The sequence below is a fragment of the Epinephelus lanceolatus genome, chromosome 11 (assembly GCF_041903045.1).
Source record: "Epinephelus lanceolatus isolate andai-2023 chromosome 11, ASM4190304v1, whole genome shotgun sequence".
NCBI classification, from domain to species: Eukaryota; Metazoa; Chordata; class Actinopteri; order Perciformes; family Serranidae; genus Epinephelus; species Epinephelus lanceolatus.
Genome location: NC_135744.1, coordinates 33,271,641 through 33,286,046, shown reverse-complemented (window position 1 = coordinate 33,286,046; position 14,406 = coordinate 33,271,641). Strand labels below are relative to the sequence as shown.

The following is a 14,406-nucleotide window of genomic DNA, read 5'->3' as shown; positions in this document are numbered from 1 at the left end:
ACAAGGTTCGTTTTTTTTTTTAGTCATCTATATATGAGTGCCTTTTTAACAATGCAGTATTGACCAGTTCTTGCCTCGTTTGATGTACGAAGAGACAAATGTGCAGAAAGATAGCAATGTATAATTGTGTTGTACAACTTAGTAGAAGTTACTAGTTTGATTCTAATTATTTTGTTGAAACTGTTTCAGACAATAACATTTAAATAATATCTCTTCACTTTGTTGTTAGGTCCTGATTCTGACACAATGACTGGGAGGCCAACACAAGTAAGTACCTATACAAAATCTTTACACTGTACTTATTCAGACTCAGTAGAGTGGTGAAAGGATCGTGTTATTTCAGTACGCCAGCCTGGATATTAGCTTCTCCCTCATCAAAAAGCCTATATGGGATTTTTCAATTTGATTTTGGATTATTACTGAAAATAAACTGTTTCTTGATACCTACATGTTTGGTTCAGCATAGCAATCTTCACAGATAAGCACCACTTTATGATTTTTGAAGTGTAAATTACATTGTTAGCAGTAAAAAGCTAATGTTAAGCCAACCATGTACAACCAACATAGTCTTGGTAAGACACACATTAGCAGCCACCATTTTAAAGGTACTTACATTGTTTGTTTGTTTTTAGTTCAAATGTGTCTTTTATAATGTGTTTTATGTCACAGAACAAAATGTGTAAATATTAAATTTGAGACAAGAAACCCAAAAATGCTGAATGACTTCAGGGTTATGGAACTTGTTCATTAACCACTCTTTATTACACGGTTCTATTAAATGCTGTATTCTGATTGGTCAGTCGTGGCATTCAGTGGTCTGATATTACTGTGTAATGACCACTCCTAGTAGCAATGGTCATTACACAGTTGCGAAGAGGGGTTTGGAGCTTTCCTTTTGAAACTGCCATAGAAAACAACAAAACAGCAGCCACAAACTCAAACACTGTGCATATATCAGTTTAGAAACTTTTGAAACTGCCAGTATGCCATCGCTGAATATTGCACAGAACCTCACAATATAGATGAGTCAAGACAAATTGTAACAACTCAGTCCAAGATTTTCAGAGTGAGACTCCTCTTTTAACAAGTTTGTGTTTCTGGTTAAAAAAATAATTTAATGTAATATACAGGTCTCTCTGTGGGAAAGGTTTCTGTAATAACGTCTGTTAACCCCAGAAAACCCCAGCATATCAAAAACAGTTCTAGTAGACATAACTAAATCAATCTAAAGTAGTACAATGCAGCCATGTCACAGCTGCCAGCTGAGGAGATCTACTGACATGATTCAAAACTTTTGTTATGTATAGTTAACCACTGATACATGTATATACAGGCCTGAGGTTTGCAAACTACCATACTTACATTTTACAGGTTAAAAACAAAACAAAACAACACACAATTACATGTGACCTGTCAGTAGTATGCTGCTTTATCTACTCTCATTTCAAAACGTGGTAAGGATTGATTATTCAGGCTCTCTGTCAGGCAGGAAGCCTTTTACAGTTACAGTGCAGGTGAAATGGAGAAAACGTGTGTGGCATAGAATTGCTGAAATACGAGTGGACTCTATTTGCAGAGTTCTTAGTCAAGATTACATTCAGTTTACTTCACCAGGATAATTCAGGTAAACACGTATTTACAAAAGACACTTAAAAAGTAAATACATGTTAAAGTTTTGGTTTTATAAACATTACTATCACTCTTACCGTTGCCATGCTCATGCAATATTTAATTATCAAAAAGTGACACCTTTCTAATCTAGTATTAGTGAGTAAAATTGTTTAACTGCAAGACCTAGAATTGATGTATTAATTGTATGTGACTACATTTTCTCTGACATATATGCTTTGTGCTTACAGTTGGACAGTATCCATGAGGAGTCGGACGGTGAATTTCCCAGCCTTACAGGACCAGACCCAGACTACAATCCAGCTCAGAGTGAATTATCATCTAGTGATGTGGATGTGATAAACCTGGATAAACCTTCATTATTTAAGGAATTATTTAGTGATGAAGCTGTTGAAGGTCCAGATACAGATTCAGGAGAAGACAAAGATCAACAAACAGACAAGTGCAATATTAAAAAGCACAAAACCCCCAGAAATTATGTGAAAAGAAATAAGAAAAAAGTAAAGATGAACAAAGATGAAGTGAAAACTGTGACCATAAAAACCTGCACAAAAAGGCAGAATGGCAAACAATCATGGGACAAAAAGCACTACTGTCTTTACTGTGGACAGCCACACTCAAAGATAGCGAGACATTTGAAGAGTAAGCATATGGAGATCGAAGATGTAGCATATGCCTTCAGTTTTCCAGTAGGGTCAAAATACAGGAAAGCACTGCTGGATCTACTGTGCAGTAAAGGGGATTTCAATCACACTGCCGAAGTCCTGGAACAATGCAGGGAACAACTCGTGATGTGTAAGCAGCCCTCTCATAAGGCCTTGGTTGAGGATTATTTGCCTTGCACATATTGTTATGGGATGTTTGCCAGAAAGGAGTTGCGGAAACATCAGTTCTCATGCGGAAGCAAAAAATCTTGTATGACAAATGGAAGGAGAAAAGTACAAAGTCATGCTGCACGCTTGCCTCCAATTGCTGCTTCCTCCGATAAATGTCAGAAGATTATTGATAATATGCGACAAGATGATGTATCCTTTCACATCAGGACAGACTCTTTGATTTGCAGGTACGGTGAAGCACTGCGTGCAAACCATGTGCGTGTGAAGTCAAGACACCAGTACGTTGCACAGAGAATGAGGGAGCTTGGCCAATTTATGTTGGTTGCTAAAGACATGGATAAGACTGTAAAGGGTCTGGAAGACTTGTGTGCACCATCAAGGTTTCAGTTTGTTGTCAGTGTGGCAAAGAAGGTTGCAGAGTGTAGTCCAGGCAAAAATGAGTATGGAAAACCTCCCACTGCTGTCCAAATTAGATTCTGTCTCAAAGGAGCGGTGAAGGTCCTGATTAGACAAACACTCATGAATGATGATGACCTGGCAGAGAGGAAGGCCAAACAATTTCTGGAACTTTTGGACAAAAACTGGAAGAACCATGTTTCTGTCAGTGCTCATCAAACAATACAAGAAAAGAGATGGTACAAGCAAGATGACATCCCCCTGACAAAAAATGTGACGACTCTGAGGGATCATCTGAGGATGGTGGAAGATAAAGCAAAGGAGGAACTGACAAAGGAGCTCAGTTTAACCGCCTACAAGATGTTGAATGAGACGGTTCTGGCACAGGTCATTATCTTCAACAAGCTGCGTGAAGGGGAATCATCACACTTGACTCTTGACACCTACGAAACAGCAAGCACAAATCCCATAAACAAGGACATATATGAAACCTTGTCTCCTCTAGAGAAAGAGCTCAGCAAGCTTCTAACTCACTTAGAAGTCCAAGGAAAAAGAGGCAGGAAGGTACCTGTTTTCTTGACACAGAGAATGAAGGAGTCAATTGACTTGTTGATTAACAGAAGAGATGAAGCTGGCATACCTGCTGAAAACCCTTATCTCTTTGCAAGACCTGGTACAATGACAAACATACGTGGCTGTGACTGTCTGCAAAAATATGCAGAGGAAAGCAAAGCAGAAAACCCTGAGCTCCTGAGATCAGCTAAATTAAGAAAACAGGTGGCCACCCTATGCCAACTCCTGGATCTGAATGAAAAGGAGCTGGAACAAGTTGCAAGGCTTATGGGGCATGACATCAGAGTTCATCGCGACTTTTACCTACAGACGGACAAAGCATTTCAAATTGCTAAAATAAGCAAACTTCTGTTTGCAATGGAGCAAGGCACTGAGAGCTTAAACGGGAAGAACCTCAACACCACCAACCCTTCTGTTAATGGTATGTATGCACTACAACTGACAGTTTTGTCCTGCTGTTTACTGACATCACATACAGCATTCTCACAATACGCCACAAAATTTATAGCTGACGTAATCACATTAGCTATTAGAGGTCCTAACAACTAAGAAGTGTACATGTATTTACAAATCCAAGAGGAAGGCTAGTGTCTTTTAAATTTGTACAGTCTACACCAGCTGGACAATATAACTGTCATTTCTTAAAAACATTATCAGGCAACCCATAAAGATGAAAAGTCACTTCTTTTTATGAGAGGATGATATATAAATATTGACTAATACATTTTTGGCCAGAAAAAAACAAATAAAACAAAAAACAAAACTAAACAAGGAAATTAGAGAGGAAAGTCAATGCTTGCATGACCAAGAATTGTTTTGTGTATTTTTTTGTCTTGGAATTACATATTATATTAACACAGCAGTATTAGAACACCCTCATTTATTGAACAGTTGCCTTTGTACTTAAAGAATTTTTGGCTCTGCTTATAATCTTTCATAGGTGAAAGTCCCATATCAACTTATAACATTGGTCCACAGAGGAAAGGAATCCCAAGCAGAGAGGAAGTTGATAGTATGTGACTAAGGATGAATTAGATCAGCCTGATTATAAAGAGCTAACGGTTAAATATAAACACCTTAGTTGTTTCAGCACACTTGAGTTGGCTTTTACTGTAGAGTAGATTCTTCTGGGAGAGTCAGTACATCTGGGAAAAATAAATATCATCTAATCAACAACAGTCTTTGCACTTGAGGATTTGAGCACTAATATTTGACCTTTATCTTTTACAGTTGAAAATCCCATGTCACCTTCTGAGACTGTCCCACAAGAAGGAAAAAAAAGAGCCAGAGAGGTGGATGATGGTATGTTCTTTTTTTTTAAAGTTATTTTTAAGGATGTGCATTTTTAAAATTTCAAAAGGATCTTTTTCAATCTTTGTAAACTCCACACTATCATATACAGATACAGTCACATGCTTTCGGTATCATTTCCTAAACTCCACAGTATGATGTGTCACATATGTCATTCTTTGCTCTTGTTTTTAGATGGATGTCTTGACCTGTTCTCCCCCAGAAAGAAATTAGACCCCTGCAATGAGGATGGTACGTTTATGGCTGTTGTATTATACTCTTGTCTTCTGACCAAAAGGAGCCTGCTGGTTATTTTCAGTGGTGGAGCTCAGTGTAAAGGTATCAGTGTTAACTGACAAGTAGCGCACTACTTTGCACCCATTGAGATGAGTAATCCATCATAGCAAATATTTAGGGCTCTTTTTTCTTTTAAATTGTTTCCTGATGACAAAGTGGTGAGATACAACTATTTAGTAATGTTTAAGGCACTGACATGCTGAGTTTAGAGTTAGTATCCAGTTGTCTTGGTATTCAGATGTGTTACTTTGATTTTAAATTGAGTAAAATGTCTCTGAGTACTTTGAAAAGCACTTTCTAAATAAACTATGTTGGGTTTTTCATTGTCAGCACTTTAGAACACACAGAACCCTTTCTGTTATCTAATGTTTCATTAAGTGACAGGAACTAATATTTGTCTGTTGCAGATCAGAGCCCAGGAATAAGCCTTAGTCAGAGGCTTCCACCGAGGATGAGAAGAAGAAAACGGAAAAAGGCAGAAAAACAAATAGGTAAGTTCTGTCAATTCTTCTTCAAACTCACCATTATGTACTTTCTACGGCCCTTTGCCAACTGTGCATGGGATTTATTATGTTAACTTCATTAGAAGTCAGGAAGTGTGTTAAACACTATGTCAGACAGTGTGCATTCCAGTGTCAACTGAACTGCATTTTCGCTCAAACCAGTCAAAGCATGCATTCCTACATCATTTAATTTCTCCTAATACATGCACAAGTCAACAAACACTTAATTTTTTTAAGCTAAGGCTGGATAGTACGGCCTTAAAGTTATATCAAGGTATTTTTTGGCCATATCATGATACATGCTACATATATATCACATACAATATACCATATCATGATACTCACTGTATACATACATAAAAACCAAATCCCTCAATATTGACACTGCAGCAATATTGTAGGGATGACTGTTTATACAAAATATTAACAACATTAATGAGATGTTTGATCAGTAATCATCAGTAATGTGGATTAAATGACTGAAGTAGATGAAGACACAGTCTCATTGATTAGACAATTGATTAAGAGAAAAAACATAATTTTACTGTAATGAAGCATACCTAACTATGTGGCCTCCACTTTGGGAACCACTGTTCTTTTGTATTAATAATCATGGCAGATACACTTCCATGCTTTCATCATGTCTTCCTTTCCAATGCAATAATACACCCTGCTTGCTCTTATTTTTCAGATGAAGGTTCTGACCTCTTCTGCCCTGAAAAGACAGTTCACCAGAGTAGTGAAGATGGGAGTTCAGATAGAGATGGTGAGTTATTTGGCTTTAATAATAAAAAGCTCATTGTACAGTGATAAATTAAAAATGTACAAAACTCCTGTTTTTTGTTTTAGGGCCCACCTGGTTGATTTTCCAACTTCCAACACATATTTCTAAAGATTTATCTTAGTACTGCTCACCATTTTGTCATTGTTCATTTGTTAATTAATTAAGCTGATGATGTGGCATGTTTTGATCAGAACCTACAACAGACTTGACAGTCAGTGTCAGTGTAGTAAAACCAGAGATTACTCTGTCTGCATACAGAAATCAGAAAGATGATAGTGAGAACAAAGTGAATCAGCTTCATGGGAGGTCACAATATCATCACAGTTCATCTTTAGTGGCTTGATTAATCCTTGGTCATGCATGCCAGCATCAGAACTTTTTTGCAATTTTCAATGTTCAAGAACACTAGATCTTAAAATTTTGTCTGTTGAAATGAAAGAATAAGCAGTGAACAATGAGGTCTTGTTTATGAGGTTTTAACGTTGGCCTTTGAACACAGTTGTATTGTTAATATTCATTAGAGTTAAGGTTTTATGAACAGGTACTAATGTTTTTTTTATTGTTGCAGATCAGAGGTCAGGAAAAAACCTGGTTACACAGAAGAAAAATAAAAAGAAAAGAGAAAAACAGATGGTGAAAGGAAAAGGTAATTTCTTATTAACTGGGCAAACTTCTCTGTTGTTAAGACAGATTTACATTAGTGGGACTGTATGAGATCATTGCAGGGTTGAGGAGAAAAGTAGGCTCTATTCTTAATATCTTAATATTAATATTTGTGCTGTCACCCAGCATAACATCCTCACTCCCAGTCAGTCAAGACCCCCACCTTCACCCCCAACTCCCAGCTGTGCTTGCGTGCGCTTTCTCTCTCTCTCATGCAAATAGCGGTTTGAGGCACTGCGGCCCATGCTTTAATACAACTTCTATGAGGCAGAACCTCTGGTCATGAAAACTCAACTGCACCATGAAAAGATTTGAAAAGCATCTACCAGGTAAACTTGTGGACTTCAGTAACAATAATGCAGAGTTGATGTGTTACTTTACAATCCATTCCTCTTCAGACGTATGTCTTTACAGTATATCACTCGGGCTGCGTCTGTTTTATTTAGCAGCCACAACACTGTTCTTTGACTTTGTGCCCAACAAAACTACAAGTCCCGTTATTTAATTCTCACATTTGGTTTGATAATTGCCAATGTGCAGCGGCGTTTATGAACTGCGGCTGGAGAAGATAACCGTGTTGTGTTCAAACATGCGGCCATATGCATGTGCATGGAATAAAATTCATGTTCTCCTGCAGCAACCTGTGTGTGGACCAGACCAGACAAAATATAGCCTACTGTAAGCGTGATGGTGACCCTCACAGAGAAACAGAATTTAAACAAGACAATGGCTACGTTTGTATGTGCAACCATATTCAGATTAAGGTCCATAATGTGGTGAAGGCAATATCCCAAATAAGATGTTTGCATGTGCCGCAGTTATGGGAATATTCCTGTTTACATGTTTATCACTATATTCTAAATAAACTAGTGACACACACTAGTAGTGTTAGAAGCATCATGACCAGAATTGGGCAAGTTAGTAGAAATTAGCAATTAGTTACTTAAAAAAAGTAATTGATTTACTTTAACAATTACTACATATAAACGTTACTCTGAAAAGTAACCATCATGTTACCTTTTACAGCTATTTTATTTGAGTGTGCCTAAATTTCTTTTTCTTGACGTTACATTTGAACACACTATATAGATGTTTCTATTTACCTTTGCCAGATAGGCATTTTGCAGAGGCAACCTTGAAAACACCATAATATAAACGTATGTAACCTCCGTCAGTTAGCTAATAAGCTCTTATTCTGCCAATTTCAATATGGATTTCAACATCAAATTACTATTTGTAACTAGCGGGACTTGCTACAAAGTTTGGATGCGCTTCCCACAGTGGATGGATGAGTAAGAAACTGTCATGCCCCTGGACCACCTTTGGGGGGGTCAAACATCCACCCACCAACTGCTGTTGAAAACTGTACCAACACATTGTGGGCTAGGTTTATCTGTGTATTTATTTTATTTGTTGAGGAGACACTCATGCAGTCACACAGCAACTGATAAAGTGCGAAAGAAAACTGGTGCTGCCAGTTGCACCTTAGATTTAATGATTGTGAAAAAAAACAATAACAAAAAAAGCAGATGACATTTTTTTTTCGCTCTACTCCCTCTCTCCATGACAGTTTGCTAGCTGTGCATGCAAGTTAAGAAATCTGTATAGTGGTTTATTTATTGAACATTACAAAATCTTCTTTGCCTTCTTTATCATTTGTAGAGCCACTCCAAGCTACAGTGAGGAGACCATGGAGTGAAGCAGAAAGGATGGCAGTGGAAAAGCACCTGGGAAACTTTTTGGCAGAGCGAAGAGTTCCTTGGAAGAGGGACTGTCTGCGGGCTATACAAGCTGACAAGGCCCTGAGTGAAAGGTCATGGAAAAGTGTCAAAAACTATGTGTGCAACAAAATTGTAACTTTAACTCTGAAAAAGCTGAAGTATGAAGGACTGGGGATGCACCATTTCGATCCATAGAGTTGATCTATAGAGATGCACCGACTAACCAGCCAGTGACCTGATTCTAACAGTTTTAAGCATTACCTGGAATGACCGCAAAGGTGCTGGGCAGTGTATCATTTTTTCAATTAAAGTTGACAAAGTTGACGACATGTTACACCGTGACCTGTTGCACCAGGTTTCATTAAGGAAAGCAATATTGTAGGCGAGAGCTGTGAATTCTCTCACGGAGGTTCTGTCATTGAACTGGAAATGTCAACTTCTTTACTGTGGATCTGACACTCAGTTTTGTTTTTGCCTTTCACAATAAGAGACTCAATGCTTATTAAGCCGGAACAAAAATTCACTTTAAACATTTCGTGAATGAGACAAGTTACTAAAACGTATTTTCAAATGGAAGGTATTTGTACAAAAAAGGGCTCTGGCCAGTACCTGAGTACTTTATTATAAAACTTGAGAGAAGGTCCTGTACATTGATGCATTATGGGAAAAATAGGCTATTGTAATAGTCAATTTGTTATCATGAGTGTGAGAATTTGTTTAAAAATGAAGAATTAAAGATTACAAATGCTGCCCATTAGAGTTTTTAGAAAGAAAATCAATGTGGGCTCAAAATTGGAACTGGCAGGTCAGACTTGTGAAAAAAATCAGCCCTAAAAATCGGTGCAATCGGTCCATCTCTCATGATCTGTTCACCTTGGTTTTGTGTATTCTCTCGGTATCTGATGGTTCACAGTTTCAGCAACTTTATTTTATATAGGTCCATCTCTGCTGATCTGTTCACTTCAGTTTCATGTTATGTGTGGAGCTTCAGTATTCTTGACCCTCAGTGTCAGCAGTTTTGTTTCATATTGCATTTGCACATAATGTTCACAGAGAAGTTTGATTCCCCTTTATGTGGAATGTTTAAATAAACAGGTGAAGTTTAGTATTTGTTGTGTCTCAGTTTTCTCAGTTCTCAATTCACCTCACCTGAGAACTCTCATGACCTCACCTGAGAACTCTGACCTCACCTGAGGACTCTTATGACGTCACCTGACCGCCTGCAGCAGGTCTGACCTCTGAACTCTCCTGTCTTTATACAGTGATAATGTCATCACTGAATGTTTCTTAAATTATTAAAATACTCTAAGAGAAAATGTGTTGTTGTGATGTTAAGTCACTAGGAGGCACTGAGTTCAGCTGTATTATTATTTATTATTACAGTATTTGTCAACAGTAAAACACAAAAAGGGAGCAAAGACTTACTACAAACTATAAACAGAAATGGTCTGACCAGAAATGGACCCAACAGCGCCCCCATGAAAAAGTCCTCACTAAGATAGTACAAAAGTTTTTCACAAGGTATTTTTCCTTTTTTTGTTTTAAAAATCTGAGGTGGAGACTGGAGTTAGGGGGCCACCTAGTGTTGAAGTGTAAGATCAGTTTGTCTCTAAGTATAGCAGAAAGGGTGGTCCTCACTCCCAATGGGAACTGTCCCGGTCCTCACTTTAATGCCTGTACAGGAATGTGTGTGTGTGTGTGTGTGTGTGTGTGTGTGTGTGTGTGGTCATCTAAAAAGGCCCCATAGGAGGTTTTTGTCCCACATAGGCAAAAGACAGAAATGCCTCAGAAGCCCCTACTAACTAGACCACACACACACACACACACACACACACACACACACACACACACAAATTCACACTTGCACAAAATGAATATGCACACACACACACACACCTAAAGGCAGAAACAAAGAGAGAAAGAGGACGGTATTAGAGAGACCTGCACTGTCAGTATACATTTGGCCTTATTTTCTAGAAAGCTTTTTAGTAATTCCTCAATGGAAGGGAAACTGCATCGTCACTCCTAACTGGGATGCCATTTTGTTTCAGAGGCATTGCAGCACTGGAACATGTGGACTGAGGTACCAATGCAGGCATAAGTTTGTCTCTCAGTCTGTCTCCCTCATTCTCGATTCCACTGGATTTCGCGATGACAAGTTGCCACTCAGATTTACAGTATTCCTGCAATGCAGCAGTGTACGGCTGCATACTCTTGGTATCTTTGACTCGAGCATGCATTACTCTGACACACTCACACTTATTTTTCCCTCACTCCCTTTTCTCAGTCTTTTTTTCCCCCCAGCATCCTGATGCCTCCAATTTCCAAGGGTAGCAAAAATAAGATGATGATATTACCATGACAACATGAGGGAGTGACGTGGGGGTTATTCCTGAGGCCGCACAGTCTGGGTAGACAAACTCGATGACACCGATGAGTCATCGAGAGAAGCAGGACCCGTATGTGTGACACTCCCTAACTCCTTTTCCTCCTCCTCTTCCTGTTAAACATGCTAATCCAGTATGTATTTACAGTATGCTGTTTAAAGGGACAGTTCACCCCAAAATCAGAAGTACATATTTTCCCTCTTAACTGTAGTGCTATTTATTAATCTAGATTGTTTTGATGTGAGTTGCTGGGCGTTGGAGATATCGGCCATAGAGATGTCTGCCTTCTCTGGAACTAGATGGCACTCAGCTTGTGGTGCTCAAAATACCTTTGAAAACTCGACAGCAATGTCTCTTTCCAGAAATCATGACCCAGTTACTCAAGACAATCCACAGACCTTGTTTTGAGCAGTTTCATGCAGGAACTATTTTGTTTCTGCCAAACTACAGCTACCAACCATATCACTGCGCAGAAGGAAGTGTGTATCTACTGATGAAAGAGAAGCTTGTGACAGCATGAGGTGTAAACATGAATGGTGTCCTCCTCGGCTGAGCTATAATGTTAGCTAGTTCAGTGATGCTAGGTGAGCTAGCAGTAGATGCAAGCTTCCCTCTGCCTAGTGATACAGTTGGTGGGTATAATTTGGAATTGAGAAAATAGTTCCTACTGTACATGAAACTGCTCACAACAAGGTCTGTGGATTATCTCAAGTAACCGAGTCATAGTTTCTGGAAAGAGACATCGCTGTTGAGGTTTCCAGATGTATTTTTGTGTCATCTAGTTCTATTGTATTGGAGAGAAGGCAGATATCTCTACAGCCGACATCTGTGACACTTGGCAACTCACACACGTAAGAGGAAGAGTGTTTTTTTGATTTGGGGGTGAACTGTCCCTTTAAATGGTGGAAGTTTAGCTTTATCCAGTACAATATTTTCACATAAGTCATCCAAGGATGGTTAATGGAGTAGTCATGGTCTTTTTCTGTGTTGCCCCGTATTCAAATTGATGTTGACACATCATCACACTCAGTGGGGTAGAACGCTTTGCTCAATGGCACCTTGTCAGCAGTTGTCAAGGGCAGGGAGAGCACGATTCATTCAGTTTCCTCCCACAGATTTTCAGATGAGGTTTGTCCTCTTTAACCTTCACAATCGCAGAGTTGTTTCGCACACCCTCCTCCATTTTGCAGCCCATCCCTGACTTGTTTTCTTTCACCTTTCTTCCTCTGCCTGTTGTTTTCTTCACCTCCTGCCTCAGAGTTATCCTGTCCTATTTAGCTTTTGTATTCCTCCCCCTGTTCGTCATCACCATTATCCCAGCCCTTCACCCCTCTGTCTGCTGCGGTGGTCTTGCAAACGCAGTCCTCCATTTTCGCACCCGCAGCCTCGCCATAGCAACAGAAGTGACTGTGTGACAGCCTGCATATAAAGGACGGGAAAAGAGGAAGATGGAGGAGAGGAGAGAGATGGAGGGAGGAGTTGCGGAAACATTCGTCTGCATGAAGAAAGATAGTGAGGGGAAACGCCAAGCTTTGCCATCCGAAAAGATAAGTAGGTCAGTCCTAATCTGGGGTTGAGTTTAGCATATAAATAAATAATGAAGTCAGCTTCACAGTAAAAACACAAACTAGGTGAAAAACCCTCCAAATATGGAAGCCCACTGTACTGCGCTGTGACATACACACATGTATTCACTGTCACTGTAAATCATCAAAGTGATGAACGGACATGTTGCGACGGAGGCAGATGTAGCCCGAAGAAACCGACTGTAAAACAGCGAAGATACAGTCGATAGTGGCGTCGTAATAAGTAGCAAATTGTGTCACTGTTTATATGTGTGTGTGTGTGTGTGTGTGTGTGTGTGTGGGAGAGAAAGCCTGGACTTTGTTGGGGAGATGGCACCGTTTGAGATAGGAGGTGCATTAGACAGATGGGGCATGTGATAGGTCACATCTGGTGATGGGTGGAGAGGAGACAACAAAACAAAGGGGAGTTAGATTTGTTTGCCTCCTGATTTTTTTTCTGTACTTTTCAGAAGGTAAACTGTAGATAACAATAAAATGATATGTTCTTATCACATATTTGTTTATTTTAAAGGAAAGGTGGGGGGGGGGGGGGGAGACATGCAAATATGCAAACTCCACATAGAAGGGCTCCCCCACCCAGGGGTTTTAACCCCCCGCCTCAGGTTCGAACCAGGAACCCTCTTGCTGTGAGGCAACAATGCAACCACTCTCAGACAGAAAGTGCACAAAGTGGAACTATTCCTTTAAGTGATGATATATAATCACCTATACTACCAGGCCTTATAAAAGAGGATGATGGCATTTACTTGAATGTCTGCCCCGGAGCAGTCCATCTTAAATCTCTGCATGGTGCCACCATGTCTTCTGCTTTTGAGCATTTTATCTGTTAGTTTCTACTTCAAAACCTTTTTATTTATCTTGTTTAGAGCCTAATCAACACATACACTCTCACAGACTCCACAAACCACCTACAGTGGTTCAAAGAGGACACATTTAGTCGCATGTGAAACAAAATAAATGTAGCCAGAGTGAAATGCAAATATGGTTGCTTTAATTTGGGATATATATATATATATATATATACAGTACAGGCCAAAAGTTTGGACACACCTTCTCATTCAATGCGTTTTCTTTATTTTCATGACTATTTACATTGTAGATTCTCACTGAAGGCATCAAAACTATGAATGAACACATGTGGAGTTATGTACTTAACAAAAAAAGGTGAAATAACTGAAAACATGTTTTATATTCTAGTTTCTTCAAAATAGCCACCCTTTGCTCTGATTACTGCTTTGCACACTCTTGGCATTCTCTCCATGAGCTTCAAGAGGTAGTCACCTGAAATGGTTTCCACTTCACAGGTGTGCCTTATCAGGGTTAATTAGTGGAATTTCTTGCTTTATCAATGGGGTTGGGACCATCAGTTGTGTTGTGCAGAAGTCAGGTTAATACACAGCCGACAGTCCTATTGGACAACTGTTAAAATTCATATTATGGCAAGAACCAATCAGCTAACTAAAGAAAAACCAGTGGCCATCATTACTTTAAGAAATGAAGGTCAGTCAGTCCGGAAAATTGCAAAAACTTTAAATGTGTCCCCAAGTGGAGTCGCAAAAACCATCAAGCGCTACAACGAAACTGGCACACATGAGGACCGACCCAGGAAAGGAAGACCAAGAGTCACCTCTGCTTCTGAGGATAAGTTCATCCGAGTCACCAGCCTCAGAAATCGCAAGTTAACAGCAGCTCAGATCAGAGACCAGATGAATGCCACACAGAGTTCTAGCAGCAGACCCAT

The 14,406-nt window shown here is 39.3% G+C and overlaps 1 protein-coding gene across 1 annotated transcript; it reads left to right on the top strand.

The window, feature by feature from the left end:
* Positions 1 to 1,017: 1,017 nt before the first annotated feature.
* LOC144464709 (uncharacterized) lies at positions 1,018 to 10,182 on the top strand. Its single transcript, XM_078172551.1, has 7 exons — positions 1,018 to 3,855; positions 4,665 to 4,736; positions 4,920 to 4,976; positions 5,429 to 5,512; positions 6,216 to 6,290; positions 6,877 to 6,954; positions 8,634 to 10,182. The coding sequence occupies exons 1-7, from the start codon at positions 2,136 to 2,138 to the stop codon at positions 8,885 to 8,887; spliced, it is 2,340 nt and encodes a 779-aa protein (XP_078028677.1). The 5' UTR covers positions 1,018 to 2,135; the 3' UTR covers positions 8,888 to 10,182.
* Positions 10,183 to 14,406: the final 4,224 nt, after the last annotated feature.

Coding starts and splice junctions, on each gene's coding strand:
- LOC144464709 (XM_078172551.1), top strand. CDS start 2,136: ATGAACAAAGATGAAGTGAAAACTGTGACCATAAAAACCTGCACAAAA. Junction 4,737..4,919: donor AGCCAGAGAGGTGGATGATG/GTATGTTCTTTT, acceptor TCTTGTTTTTAG/ATGGATGTCTTGACCTGTTC. Junction 6,291..6,876: donor TGGGAGTTCAGATAGAGATG/GTGAGTTATTTG, acceptor TTATTGTTGCAG/ATCAGAGGTCAGGAAAAAAC.